This window comes from Sclerotinia sclerotiorum, genomic scaffold (assembly GCF_000146945.2).
Source record: "Sclerotinia sclerotiorum 1980 UF-70 scaffold_15 genomic scaffold, whole genome shotgun sequence".
Taxonomy (NCBI): Eukaryota; Fungi; Ascomycota; class Leotiomycetes; order Helotiales; family Sclerotiniaceae; genus Sclerotinia; species Sclerotinia sclerotiorum.
In genome coordinates this window covers 522,781-537,419 of record NW_001820821.1, presented here as the reverse complement: position 1 = coordinate 537,419, position 14,639 = coordinate 522,781, and the positions used below count along the sequence as shown (strand labels likewise).

General features: G+C 43.8%; 6 protein-coding genes across 6 annotated transcripts in view; 4 read left to right on the top strand and 2 right to left on the bottom strand.

Annotated features, from left to right (window-relative positions):
- Positions 1-243: 243 nt before the first annotated feature.
- On the top strand, positions 244-1,152 carry SS1G_10271 (hypothetical protein; the record flags this gene model as incomplete). Its single annotated transcript, XM_001588674.1, has 2 exons — positions 244-283; positions 608-1,152. The coding sequence occupies 2 exons, from the start codon at positions 244-246 to the stop codon at positions 1,150-1,152; spliced, it is 585 nt and encodes a 194-aa protein (XP_001588724.1).
- A 439-nt stretch (positions 1,153-1,591) lies between these two features.
- SS1G_10270 (hypothetical protein) lies at positions 1,592-4,025 on the top strand (the record flags this gene model as incomplete). Its single annotated transcript, XM_001588673.1, has 2 exons — positions 1,592-1,610; positions 1,675-4,025. 2 exons carry the CDS (start codon positions 1,592-1,594, stop codon positions 4,023-4,025), a joined length of 2,370 nt encoding a protein of 789 aa, XP_001588723.1.
- Positions 4,026-5,370: 1,345 nt separating this feature from the next.
- Positions 5,371-7,755, bottom strand: SS1G_10269 (hypothetical protein; the record flags this gene model as incomplete). The annotated part of the gene is made up of 1 exon (XM_001588672.1): positions 5,371-7,755. The coding sequence occupies one exon, from the start codon at positions 7,753-7,755 to the stop codon at positions 5,371-5,373; it is 2,385 nt and encodes a 794-aa protein (XP_001588722.1).
- Positions 7,756-9,559: 1,804 nt separating this feature from the next.
- SS1G_10268 (conserved hypothetical protein) lies at positions 9,560-10,372 on the top strand (the record flags this gene model as incomplete). Its single annotated transcript, XM_001588671.1, has 3 exons — positions 9,560-9,614; positions 9,730-10,088; positions 10,325-10,372. 3 exons carry the CDS (start codon positions 9,560-9,562, stop codon positions 10,370-10,372), a joined length of 462 nt encoding a protein of 153 aa, XP_001588721.1.
- A 679-nt stretch (positions 10,373-11,051) lies between these two features.
- SS1G_10267 (predicted protein) lies at positions 11,052-11,796 on the bottom strand (the record flags this gene model as incomplete). The annotated part of the gene is made up of 2 exons (XM_001588670.1): positions 11,052-11,233; positions 11,721-11,796. The coding sequence occupies 2 exons, from the start codon at positions 11,794-11,796 to the stop codon at positions 11,052-11,054; spliced, it is 258 nt and encodes an 85-aa protein (XP_001588720.1).
- Positions 11,797-12,181: 385 nt separating this feature from the next.
- Positions 12,182-14,639, top strand: part of SS1G_10266 (predicted protein) — a gene marked incomplete at both ends in the record, with an annotated part of 2,745 nt that continues 287 nt past the window's right edge. Inside the window, 5 exons of the mRNA XM_001588669.1 lie at positions 12,182-12,386; positions 12,465-12,904; positions 13,086-13,642; positions 14,101-14,177; positions 14,611-14,632. Of these exons, the coding sequence (XP_001588719.1) occupies positions 12,182-12,386; positions 12,465-12,904; positions 13,086-13,642; positions 14,101-14,177; positions 14,611-14,632 (1,301 nt within the window). The remainder of the gene's footprint in view (positions 12,387-12,464; positions 12,905-13,085; positions 13,643-14,100; positions 14,178-14,610; positions 14,633-14,639) is intronic.

The window sequence follows — 14,639 nt, the reverse complement described above, 5'->3', positions numbered from 1 at the left end:
AACACCAGACAATCCGGAAGATATACCTCGAAAACAGAAACTCTGTTTGTGTAAAGGCTGGATGCTCAAAGCCATCATCCGATGCACAAATGGCCGACTCCCCTACCCCTCCCTCCCCCTCGGACCAACTTAGGCCAAGAACCCCCACCCGCCTATTCGGCTCCACTCACTCCACAACCCTCTTCAGCACCCGCTCCGCTAATCGATTTGCAACAATCGCCAACCCAACCCTTATCCCGTTTAATGAACTATAAACCGCTTACGATAACCCAAACCAATGTAGGTAAAGGAGGGATCTCACACGATCTCGTCCTCAATCTAGCAAATATGGATCAAATTGATATCATCACGATCCAGGAGCCATATATATACAAAGATACCTCAAGAAAAATCACCAAAACTCACCCCTCCTACGAAATCTTCACTCCATTAGACGATTAGAAGGAAAACCCTCGTGTCCTCACCTATATCAGAAAAGAAATAGGAATTCAGATCAACCAGATCAGACCGATAATCTCCAGAGACCTAATATTTATACAATTAATATCTACAAATAATACAATATTTACCATTATAAATATTTACAACGCTTCAACACAATGCACAGATGGCAATCAAGCCATCAAGGCACTCTTTGAACTCCAAAACTTCCCAAACAACGCCATCCTACTAGGCGACTTCAACCTCCACCACCCCAACTGGAATCCCCTCCATCCATCCCCTTCAACGCTAGCCGAACCCTTTGTAGAATGGTCAAACTCCCGGAATCTACACCTCATCTCCCCAATCGGAACTCCTACTCACTCAAAGGGAAACGTCTTGGACCTCACCTTCCTCTCAGGGCCCTATACAGCGTATACCGCCCTCGCTGAACAACTAGAGTGCACCTCAGATCACAGCACCCTAAAAACCTACCTTCACTGGAATTACCGAAGCCAAAAGCCTGCAAAGAAACTCAAGCTAAATATATTGAATGAAACGCTCTTTAAAGACCTACTAGAAACTAATCTCACCAACATTGCAGCTATCCCCAGGACACCCTCTCTAAGAGACCTAGATCAAGCCGCATCATCCCTTACACAAGCCCTTACAAAAGCCTATACAGGATCTGCAAGAAGATCCATAAACGGGCTTCTTCAACAATCTTGGTAGAACAAGGATTGTATAAAGGCTGTGTATAAACATAGAATCATCAATACACCTACATCCAAACGCTCTCTTCGGGAAAATAATCCGAAAAGCAAAACACACCTTTCTATATTACGAAAGTGGATAAAGTAGAAGATATAAACGATGTATATCGAATAACCAAATGGCATCAATCCACAGGAATATACCATACCCCCCCTTTAGCAGATCTATCAAAACAAACCATTGCAAATACTATCGAAGAGAAAAGGGAAACCTTTGCCAACAACCTACTGACAAACCTAGCCGAGGTTGACGACATCCCGTTCGATACCCCTACAGCCCCAAGTAGATCTATCACCTTCCCTGATATAGCTATATAAGATATAGAGCTGGCCATTTTAAAAGCAGGGAACACAGCACCTGGCGCAGACGAAATCCCAACAAAAATCCTACAAGTCGTATGGCTACAGATAAAAGAAGTAACTCTATTCCTTTTCAAAGGCTGTCTACATTTAGGATATTACCCAAAATGCTTCCGATTAGCTACTATCGTAATCATCCCTAAACCCAACAAGTCAGATTATACCAACCCAAGATCATACCGACCAATTGCCTTGCTCTTGGTCCTAGGCAAAGGCCTCGAAAGACTCATTGCGAAGAAGGTATCATGGCTTGCTCTAAACTACCAAGTCCTAGCGAACCAGCAGCTCGGAGCTCTACCCTTGCGATCCTCAGTGGACCTCACCACTTGCGTTACACATGACATTGAGGCATCCTTAAAACAAGGGTTAAAGACCACCCTGCTCACAATGGATGTAAAAGGTGCTTTTGACGCAGTGCTACCAGGAAGACTAGTGAATCGCCTTCGGGAACAAGGATGGCCAAACAACCTGGTTAGATGGGTTCAGTCCTTCGCCACTAATCGATCCATCAAGATCCGACTAGACGGCGAGACTGGCCCGGAAACAAAGCTAGAATGCGGTCTTCCTCAAGGTTCACCGATCTCCCCGATCCTGTTCATGCTCTACATCGCGCCTCTCTTCTGGATGGGCAAACCACAGAGCAGATTCGGATATGCAGACGATATCGCGATACTAGCGACATCAAACTCACTACAGACAAACTGCGATTCTCTAAAAATGGATATGCAAGAAACTCTCGAATGGGGAAAAACCGAAGGTATCACTTTTGACCCCAAGAAATCTGAGCTTATACACTTCTATAAAGGACACCGAACACTAACGGATACCCCTGCAATACACACCGGATCTATGAATATAGAGGTCAAACCTGGCCCGCTCAAATGGCTCGGAGTCCACTTCGATAGGAAACTATGCTTCAAACCACATGTCCAGATCCTCGCAGCCAAAGCCCTCAAGGGAGCCAACGCACTGAGATCCCTCAGCAATACACACCGAGGGATACCCCCATATCTCACCAGGAAAGTGGCTGAAGCCTGCATACTCAAAAAGTGCTATTTCGCCTCGGAAACGTGGTGGCCAGGCCGAACCAGAACAAAGAAGAATGCTCTAAACAACCCGATCTCGATCTCAAATGTAGTGGACAGCCATCTAAGCTTACTCAACAAAGTGGTAATCACCTGTACAAGGGCAATCCTCCCAGTATACAAAACCACAAACACAGCAGTACTCTACGAGGAAGCCAAACTCAGACCATCCGAGATCGAGCTAAACCTGATTTCACAATTATATGCGGCACGAACCACCAGACTAGACCTTTACCATCCTCTCAGGATCAGAGCAGAGAACATAACCAAAGCCAGAGAATATAACCGCACCCCAGATACAAGATTCGCAAGGCTCATCACAGCATTACCGGAGACTGAACACATAAACCCCTTGGCCTTCCCACCCTGGGAAATCAGAGAGTCGAGGGCAGAGGCCGAGGCCCGCATCAATGGTCCGATGGGCAGAACGAAGGCACAAGCAGCCGAAGACTTCAAAGCCTTCCACGCCAAGATCCCAAGAAGCGATATACAAATCTTCTCGGATGGCTCAAAAAGTGAAAGCAAGGATAACGCAACTGGGGGCGGATTCGTAATCTCACAATTCGATATTCAGATAGCACACCATTCTTTCTCATTAGGCACAAATGCAGAAGTGTTCGATGCAGAAGCCACAGCCGCAGTAGCAGGGACAGCAAAAGCCCTCACTCTAGCATCAACCAAACTGGCCACAGATCTCTGGATCTTCTTAGACAACCACGAGGCTGCTCTCCGATTAGGATCCCACTTCAATGGTTCCTCACAGAGAGTCTTTGAAGACTTTCTGAAGCTCACACAAGCTTGGGCTGTTAGACCAAGGCTCCCACACACCTCCCCCGGGAAAATCCGCGTCCGATGGGTCCCAGGGCACCTGGATATCCCTGGCAACGAAATAGCTGACAAAGCCGCTAAGGAAGGAACAAAACTCCCCTTTCCCCTCAACCCGATCTGTACGCTAGCATCCCTAAAAAGAATGATCAGAACAAGGGCCAACAAAGCAGACGAACAATTATGGAATATAGTCAGCCCACAATACTACAAAGATCTCCAATTCAACCACACTTCTAATACAGACACCCTCTCTCTGAAGAGAGCCACACTCCACCATATTCTCGCTATCAGATCACAGCATGGCGACTTCGCAGCATACCATGAACGCTTCAATCACACTACAGCCCACGTCCATTGCTCGTGCGGTAAAAGGAAAACTCCATTACACTTTTTCTTTTGCAAAAAAGGAAAAGCCTTCAAAGCGCTCACAAAGAGCCCCCCCTCCGAAGCTATCCCCTGGCTTCTAAGAAATCCCACCGGTATAGCCAAACTAGCCGAATGGCTAGAATACACCAAGTTCTACACAAAAATCTGCCCGTGGCACACAGGTGCAAGATAAAAAATAAAAAATAAAAAAACTTTCTTTCTTTCATTGGATTCAAACGGAGTTAACAGGTCTCTAAGGCTGCTTTTCCTTCCTCTTCTCTCCTCTCTTTCATCTTTCCCTTTTCTTTCATTAAAAAAAAAAAAAAAAAAACAAGCATGCATACGAACAACCAAAACAAGTACGAGGAGACAGGGAGAGAGATCAAGAGGTAGTGATCTAGTGGACGAGGATGACCACAATTACAACCCCAAAAGGCCTACCGGCCCAAACCCCCCCTGCGAAGGCAATCATGTAAACCCTGCCCTAGCCCCCTTTAAATTGTATAAAAATACTCCCCCTAGCTAGCTAGTAAACCACTCAGAGGCTTCTCCTCTGAGCGTCATTTGTCCAAAACTGGAATAGATGGCTAAGGTTATCACGCGCCAAGGCGCGTGGGCCTACGGCCTATGACGATAAACACAATCAATCAATCAATCTCTACTCTTGTTTTCCTTCTTCTTTTCTCCTTAGCTTAGTATTTTCTAATACAAGATACTTTACCCAGTATTCTTGAGTGTGACAGTATGAACTTTCTATATTATAATCTTTTCTTTATAATTAGGTGTAATATAGTGTATGATAAAGTAGCGAATAAATAAATAAACATATAAATAGATATTCTTAATAAAATCATAGACTTTAATTTCAAACTCGATATTTATTTATTTATTTATTTATTTACACATCTAATTAACCATAATCATAATCATAATCATAATCATAATCATAATCATAATCATAATCATAATCATAATCATAATCATAATCATAATCATAATCATAATCATAATCATAATCATACAAAATCAATCAGTCAATCAATCAATCCATCACCCCAACTTCTAAGTACCTCCAAACCATTCATTCGCTCAGACTACATAACATGCCAAACCGCAAATATAAATCTTTTATTCATAAGACTATACCATCATACCATACTAATCATTACGTTTATAATATAATATAATATAATATGCTTTCTTTTAAACCATATACATATATACAGCGCGAGCTATTTAATCACACATTCGACTTTCTAGTCTAGAGTTCCCAAACGCCAAATTATGCTTTTGAAAAAAATTATGTACGATACCAAATATCATTTATTTTACGACTGTGGCGTGAAGGAGCATCCATGATGATGAGATCTTGAGGATGTTGGTATATGTATCAACAGATGTCAGGCTGAGATGTGTTACAATGTACATGTGATCCTATGATGTAGCATGAGCCTTATCATTGTAGGATCACATACTTTGTAAAGACATTCCAGATTGACACCAGATTGACATCTTAGCAACGACTCCCCAAGAGGTCATCAGCGGCGACCACGTGGAGCTCCTCGAGCAGGTCCGCCTCCACCTCTACCGCGGTAGGCTTTTTTACGGTCTGAACCACCACCTCTAGGAGGGGTATTTCCAAATTTTTGCTTCGGCTTCTTTTTCTCTCCACTACTACCACTACTACCACCGCCTCCACGGCCGCCACGACCACCTCGGTTTCCACCAGATGCCTTACTATTTGGGTTGCCACGAGTACCCTGGAACTGGAAAGGGGGCTCTTGATTGAAAGATTGCATTGCGCCAACTTGAGAGAATTGAATTTGACTGTTTTTGGAACCCATGTTGACTCTCGGATGGATGAAATCTTCGTCATCATCACTATCGTCTAGCTCGATAGGATCATTGGCTTTTCCTTTGATGCTGAAGCCCTTCTTTGCACGACTAGGAATTGAATGATCACTACCCCCTAAAGACGTAGAATCATGACTAGTAGCATCATCGAGATACTTTTCCAAGTTACTACTTGACCAAGATACTCCACCAGAAGCGGGTTCTCCACGATATAGTCCACATTCAGGGCCAAAGTGACCTGCACGACCACAAAAGTAGCAATATACTGATATGTTTCGGACCTTCTTGATTTCCTCGATGCCAGGAAGAAAACTTCTCCAAATTAAATGGCATTGATTTTCAAGATGGCTTGGAGATTGACACATTATACATTTGGTATCTTCCTTGGCAGCACGCAGTTTCTCGGGGCAATGCGACGTCTGATGATCCACTCCACGACACTTACCACAGACTGAAGTACGGGGGCAAGCTGGAGTCAGATGATCACCCGTGCTGCCACAAGAAGAACACGCGCTGTCAGGGCATAGAGCTCGATCGTGTCCACTAGAGCCGCAGACCAAGCATCTTCTGAGAATGGTGCCATCACTGGTTGGAAAGTATTTCAGAATTGCAGCACGGTCTTCTGGAGTTGGCTTTGGACTTGAAACTTTTTCGCGCGAGGCACTAGAGTCCTGGTCATCATCAATCTCAACGGCAGGATCGACTAGAGGGGGCTCCATATCACTTTCAACTATAGAGCCAGAGGAGCCATGATCCATCTGAACTGTATCAGCTTCGGTAAGAATCCTGCGATCTCGGGTCGGGTCGATAATGTCCGTAACCAGAGTCGGAGAAATTCGCGCGGTCAACTTGCCATTGGATTCTGTTGTAGGATTGGTGGCTAATGCATCATCTTCGACTACATCTTTATTGGTAATTGCAGGAGCGGCATTCGCGTCATAATGATCAAGCGCTCGGGTCAAGTCGGGTGGAGCAGCTCTGCTGAAAGTTTTGGCCGGAGCAGTGTTTGGTTCAGAATCGATGACCACGGGGACTTGAGCTGCTGGGGCTTGGGTAACTTTCTGGTTGCTCGATTCGCCACTCTTCTTGAAAGGTTCTTCAGGCGTGGGCTTGACATTTCCTTTTGAAGGTGGTCTAGAGTTTTTGAGGACGTCCATGAAAAAGGGGGCTTTCTCCACGAGAGAAGTTGTGAAAATTTCCCTGTGCGGAACATGATTGTAGAAATGTCTCATATAAGCTTTGAAGGAGGCCTTGGCACGTTTGTCTGACAACCCACTTTTGAAGAACTCGTTGTTTGCCACAAGCGCACAAAGGACATCAGAGTAAGTGATATGTTCAATCATGATTGGTTTGCCTTCCGCATTAAGCAATTCTCGTAGCTGAACATCACCACCGCCGAACGAGTAGTATCCTACAGGCTGATCCTTCTTTATTGGAGTGGGATAAAAAGTCAATCCATCTTCAATGTACTTCAAGCAGCTCTGTTGAGATGCTTCCGGCACTGGCCAGCCATGAAGATCTATCAAAGCAGAAACATCCTGGGTATAAGCTGTCATCAAGACCAGCTGTCTTTCTTCTGATAGCTTACTCAGTTGTTTTCTGGTCAAGATCGGCTTCTGATGAGATCTTCCTTTGGATTTCTCAACAGTGTTAGGATTAACTTCGGTACCCTGTGGGCTGACGAGACCTTGTCCATTATTATTTAGGTCTTGCTCTGTTTCTTTCAGGGGGGTATTCTGGGGCAACGCCAGTTTCTTGCTCTTGAAGGATGTTCGCAACCCGCTCTGTACGCCTTGGTTCCAGGCCACCGGTTGTACAATATTTGCTCCAGGCTTAACAGTTCCTGCTGCCGAGTCCTTTTGCAACGGCGAGGATGTGAGATCGATCTCAACTCTGGCAGATTCCGCAGGGGATTGCTTTGCCCTCTTTCGAGGTTGTTCCGGCGATTCGTCAGAAGAAGAATCAACTGAGACGATTTCTCTACCTTGGTCCGAGGATGTGTGTAAAGCGCGTTTCCTTCCAACCACATTCGATCGCGAATCAACCACATCCTCTGCTGGCGAATCCATTTTTGATAATGCTCCCGTGGCAGACAAAGATCAAAATAACTCAGCACAATGGATTGCGACATGCACGGATGTCGGTATATGTACTCAAGTACGGGTATGGACGACAGGTGGATGTTTTGGGCGGATTCCTAGAAGAATTAGTGAAAGCTGGTATTGATTGTCCTGTCCTTGTAAACATAGGAGCAAATTCAAAGTATCAAGGGAACTCCTGAAGCTTGAAATTCTTTCATGTAAATGATAAGCAAGAGGCTTTTGTTTTCTCTAGTGTTTGTACGTGGTTGAATTATCTGCTGTGCAGTTATCACGGCAGAATTTGCGATGTATTAGATAAATAGATTGTGTCTCGAAAATGAAATAACAAGAAGTTTCCAGGCTCCGTTATCATGAAAACAATCTTTTTCTTGAAATTGATGTTCTGCCTCGGCAAAGAAGCTTTGATTGGCTGATGGGTAGACGTGCGTAATTCATTTCGGCTAGACTAACCATAAAAGTGAAATGCCCTTGAAGATGAGGTGTTGATTGGTTACTTTCCAGAGAATATTCTAAACATTCTCGAATGATTTTTGTCTTGTATATATTTTGCCCTTAATATATAAATCAATCTAGATATGATATCTGTTAAATGATATCTATCAAATGACTCCTATCAAGTGACACCTATCAAATGATATCTAGGGATTAATTAATAAAGACAAAGCCAGGTCAAGTGTATCAGAAAATATCGACGTAGATCACACTCCACTTTGAATAGGGAATATTTTGTAGATACAAAACATACAAAATTCAGAATTCGAATACAGCAGCCTCTTGCATACCCTGAGCTACCTTATACCTTACCTCCTACATAACCCTACACAACCCTACATAATCCTACATAATCCTGCCAGATACGGAAAAGTTAGATCGGTCCAATTCCCCCGAGCATTAACTCATCCCCCAAAGACTAAAGACCCCAAGGATCCAAGACGAGGACCCCAAAGCAAACACCGAAATAGACGACTTAAATCAGAACAACAACACCAAATACCAATATCTCCAAATTCTCCCCGTTTGCCCCCTCTCCCATTTTCATCATTCACCGCACGTCTTTTCATTCTATACAATAACCCCAAACCGCAGCCTTTATTTTATTTTCTTTTCCACACTTCATACTACTCATCTCTTCGTTCTTCCTCCTCCTTACGCCTCGCCCCTCACATCTCACGCCGCCTATCTCTCAGAAACTCCAGCTTCCCTCCCAATTCCTCGGTTGAGCGTTCTGGTCGTTGATAATTCAATTCATCATCCCCAAATCTCAATCATCTTTATATTTCTTTTATTTAAAGTCTTTCGTTTTGTCATTATCTTAAAGTGCCTCGCGATTACTCAGAAGTAAGCCCCTAAGTTTCTTCAAATGTATGCCGACCTAGATAACTGGATCCTTTCGGATATCCACATCTCTCATTTTGTTTATTGCATTAAACATCATGAATATTCAAGGAGTTCATCGCTGACACTCTCTTCAAAGCTAGGAGCTTCGACAGCGGTCATCAAACCCTTTATATCTTGTTACAAACCCAAATATCCATCTTAACATTACGATAAAACGCTCTCTCGTAGGCGTTTCCCAAGCTTCAAAATTTCTTCCGCAACTACCGCCAAGCTGTCTTCTCCACTCCTCCTCCCTCGCACCGTCTCTTACGACGCGAGTTCAAATCCACCTCGTTCGACGGGTCCATATCGAGCAATGAACGATCAAAAGGTTGGACGAAGGAGGCGGTCGAGCAGTTTGTTATATCAGGAGCCACCGGAGACCATTGAACATATGAGCGATCAAGCAGCATTGCCCAATCTGAATGCCAATTGGGTCAATGCAAAAGGTCAGCGATTCCTGGATTTGGCTGTGTAGAGTTGGACAGCATATATTTGTGACATGATCTCTACATGGATATGAAGTACCTCGATTCCCGTCATGCTAACAACTTCATTTAACAGGTGCCTGGACAATACATTTGGTTCTAATTGCGTGCCTCAAGATTCTTTTTGATATAATCCCTGGCGTTTCCCAAGAAACATCTTGGACGTTAACAAATATATCGTACATGTTTGGTTCTTTTCTCATGTTTCACTGGGTCCGTGGTGTTCCCTTCGAATTCAACGCGGGAGCCTACGACAATTTGAACATGTGGGAACAAATTGATAATGGAGCTCAATACACTCCTGCGAAGAAATTCCTCATGAGTGTGCCGATCGTGTTGTTCCTAATTAGTACCCATTATACCCATTACGATCTCACTTATTTTATCATCAATTTTCTCGCTGTTCTCGGAGTCGTGATACCCAAATTACCTGGCGTAAGTTTTCCTCAAAATCAAAATATGATAGTGTGGAGATAGCAGCAGATATTGATATATATTTATTAGAGTCACCGAACTAGAGTTGGTCTATTCTCCGGAGCGCCAGAGGAAAGTTACAGATGATATGATATTTTGAAAGTACATCATTGCATGCAATTAGGCGTTTGTACGATATCTCGAGGTTGCACTTTTTATTTCAGATGATGATGAGAATACACTGGTTAACACAAAAGAATCCCGGATCCCGGAGAACTGTATCTAGAACTAGGGATGGAGTTTAGGTACACTTTACAATTCTTGGCTATTTCAAAATTGTTCTAATATGGATTTGTCTTTATTTCCCTTCTTTTAGCGGTGACGGTGTGTACGTTTGGTGAGCCAGCCATTGGTATTGGTTATTCGATGTTTTCCAAATCAGATTCTTGAAGTTATCATAATTCTGGTTTCTTGGATGCCAAACTTTTCTCTAGGAAACAACATTTTTTCTGTAGGACAGAACCAGAGTTCATTCCTAACGCGGTTCTCACCCTTCACGGAAAGCGAAACCTCTGAAGATCCAGGTCACGGACAGTTCATCCGAGGGGTGTGATACACTTTCGATAGAGATGTCTGTGCGAGCCATCTGGAGGCTTCTATTACGAGACATCACCTTGATGATTGACAACTGAACTCAAAAATGAACCAAATGTGTACTAATTCGCAAGTTCTCCAAGCTCCAGAAACCGTTGCCAAAGCTTTACCGTTAATACATCAAAAGACCCACTTTAAAACTTGGTGGTCTCCAGACACTGACTAACCCCCCCCCCAAACCCAAACTCTATCTACAACCAGCGTCGATCTTTGGGTTAATCCCCGGTACCGTTGAATGGATTATTCTTGTAGGTGTGAAGATGGTTGTCTTATTATTGGTGCTACGAATCATGATTATATAGTAGGCCCATGATCATCGTACTTACCATATTAGGCCTCACACCATATGGACTGGCGATAGCCTCTTTTCGAGCGGTTGTAAAAGCTTTCAAGTGCTGCCTCCGAAAGTTCCCGAAGTTGATGGCTCAATTGGTCATATTCTTTGACAATCTTTGGCACACCTTCGCCAGTGACCCGGTTTCCTTGCAGGTCTGTTGTCCCCCTTCTGCTCTCTGTTCCATATCAGAGTGTAGATCTCCGAGTGGGAATGTCTCAGAAAAAAGAAAATTGTTCCCTGACATCAAGCCGGGGGGTTGAAGATTCATTTCCCAATGTATCTACAGCGGAGCTGGATGGGAAGCCCACAATTTTGTATGGCATTTATCAAATTGTATACCGTTAAATGGCAAATTTTGAATTGGCATTGAAACGCATCCTCCTTGCTGAGTTTGGCAGGTGGTACTAGATTAGAGAGCCAAGTAGGCTCCTTTGAAGAGATTTCACCTCTACTATTCTAAGCTTTTGGTGCGATTCTCCAAAGTATGCTTTTAGAGCTCTTTGAGCACTATGACCTGTGGAATCCAAGGTCGAATATTTCTCTTAGAATGATTTCTCCGTGGTAATGTTATCAATGCTAAGAAGGAGGTTGGACTATAGTGTAAGAAGATCATTCTGACAGTCCCAGATCGACTGAGTTAGACCCAAGTGTAAGTTACTTACTACATTTAACTTTTACTTCTGCACAACCTTGGTCAATTGTATTCTTACTTGGTCTTGTTCGCACTCCATCCATCATAATGAGACGTGGCGAGTCCGAGTACGAGTCAGTATATAGTCAGGATTCGTAGCTCCAATGAGAAGAAAATTCTCTTCACATCTAAACAAGTTAACAGCTCTTTCAATATCAAGATTAATCCCTCATTGCTATTGTGAACCAATCCGTTGCCCGTGAAACTGATGAATCGTGCCTTTGATCGGCAATTTCACCGTTTTGACACTGTCATCCAACTATGACGTGTTGATGAAGGAAAGTGAAGACACTAGATCTTAGCACATAATGGATATGTATATATTCGGAGTCTCCCACCCTTCCACCAAATAATTCCCAAAGTTTGCTTCTCATCTTCAATTCTACGTAGCCTAAAACTTCACCTTACAATATTCCTCACCCAACCGTGACCATGAAGCTTACCCTCGCACAAATAGCTTCGATCTTCGCATTCTGTAACTACGCTGTTGCAGAGCCTATCGTCGAACGTGACAACACCGCCAATGCTCAAGTCGGTGGTCAAGGTAACACTTTGCAGCAACAGCAAGGTGTTGTCAGTGGACAAGGTAACACCCAACAGCAAGGTTCTGCAAGCGATAACAGCAATATTCTTCAAGGTATGATAGATATCGACTTTTGTTTCTCTTCATATTCTGTGAAGGTTACCAGGTAACAGAATGATCTAACCTTACTAGGCAACACAAATAATGGCAATGTCATCATCAACCATGGTAATGCATCATACATTACCCAGGTCGTCAATGCCTATGCCACCTACTGTCCAACAGCAACCGTCGTCGCCAATAAGTATACAGTTAAGACTGTAACAGCTGGTGGATGGCACACTGTCACTGCTTGTCCGGCTGGTTGCACCATCACCAACAAGCTTAATACTCCACCTTCCGCTACTCCTGTTGGACCCATCGTCTCTGAGAATACAGCTCCTGCTTCCTCACTTGCAACACCTACGATTCACTACTCCTCCTCAACTGCAAAGCCTACAAGCCACACTTCTTCAATTGCCACACCAACAAGCCACACTTCTTCAACTGTAGAGCCTACAAGCCACCCCTCCCCCACCACCAAACCCACAGTTCCCCATTCCCCATTCCCCAAACCTACACATGTACCCTCGGTACTCATTCCACTCTACCAGAACTCCACCACTCCTGTTACAGTCCCAGCTGTTGTTAAAACCTCGGTTGTGGTCTCTAGCGAAACTCATATTGCTCCTCCCACCATCAAATCCACAGTTCCCCATTCCCCAATCCCCAAAACCTACACATGTACCTTCTGTACTCATTCCACTCTACCAGAACTCTACCACTCCCGTTACAGTTCCAGCTGTTGTTAAGACCTCGGCTGTTGTCTCTAGTGAAACTCACATTGCTCCTCCGGCGGAAACTTCGTCGGTTGTTGTTTTACAATCTACTACGTTGGTTGTTAAGACTAGCTCTGCTGCTGGAGCCTCGACTCATGCTCCGGTTGTTGTTCCAAGTAGCAGCTCGACTGGGATTTTGACTCATACTCCAGTTGTTGTCGTTCCAACTGGTAGCTCGATTGGAGTTTCAATTCATACTCCAGTTGTTGTTCCAACTAGCAGCTCGATTGTTGTCTCGACCCATACTCCAATTGTTGTTCCAATTGAGACCCCAACTTCCAGCTCGACTGATGTCTCAATCTACACTCCAGCTGTTGTTCCAACTAGTATTCCAACTAGACCCTCAACCCCAACCAACAACAACAATGGATCCGCAACAGCTACAGCTCCATCCAGCACCCACACCCCCAAGATTTTCGAGGGCACAGCCTCCAGCATTAGTGCCAGCACCATCGCAGCTCTCGCTGCTGTTGCTGCCTTGGCTATGGCTTTGTAAGCACCTCTTCTCTTCGCAATCATCAATAATGAATGTGCCTATCAGGTCGTAGTGATTGGGGCAGGGTACATTAATAATACGCGGGATTGAACTGGGCGGCGTATATGGAAAAGTGTTTTGTTTTTTGGAACCCTGCTATTGAAACCCCCGATTCATAACCTAGATGATGCGATGTGCCCTTTCTTCTTACGGTTCGACCAGTCTCATCCACAAAGTCTTCATCTTAGTAGCGAGGCAGCAGCAAGGTTGGAAAAGTTTAAAAGGTAGCAAATATATAGGAGTTTGGGGTTTTTCTCTCTCCAGCGTTGCATCCGGGCGGACTCGGATATCTCTGGGGTGATCCGCGAGCTCGAGCTTTAGCTTTAGCTTAAGCTTCGATGGATGCGAGTTTTTACGATCAGATCACCTGAGAATTGTCATTGGCGTTTGAGGCATTCACATTCAAATGTCGTAGGCGTTCTGGATACACTCCTCGCTCGCTTTTTATCCGTGACAATCTTCCAGGATGCGGATATAAAGGCGAGGGAGATGGTATTTATTGGAATAGAGGGAAAAAACATTATAATAAAACAAAGTACGTCTCTGGAAAGATCGAAAAAGGAAAAAAGTTTAAAAAAAGAAAAATATTCTATTGACAAGTCTTGAGTGAACAAGGGTTGAAGATGGGAAAAATGAAAAAAAAAAAAAAAAAAAACTTCAAAAAGTTCTTATGGGATGGGATGCCTTTGAGAAATGGAGATCTGGAGTCAAAAACATGGGGAAAAGAGACGAGGAAAACATTTATGAAGTGAAAAAAAATTGGGGATATTATTAAATAAAAATCAAAAAAGGAAAAAAAAAAGTTCGAAAAAAATACTTACGTCCTTACGTAGGTAGGGTATATGATATTAATAGTATCATCGCGGTGGTCCTTCGCACTCTCTCGTCTGACTTTACTAATCCCCGGGATATGGGTATCGTGCAGTTTTGATATGTCGCTATATCATGTATGTA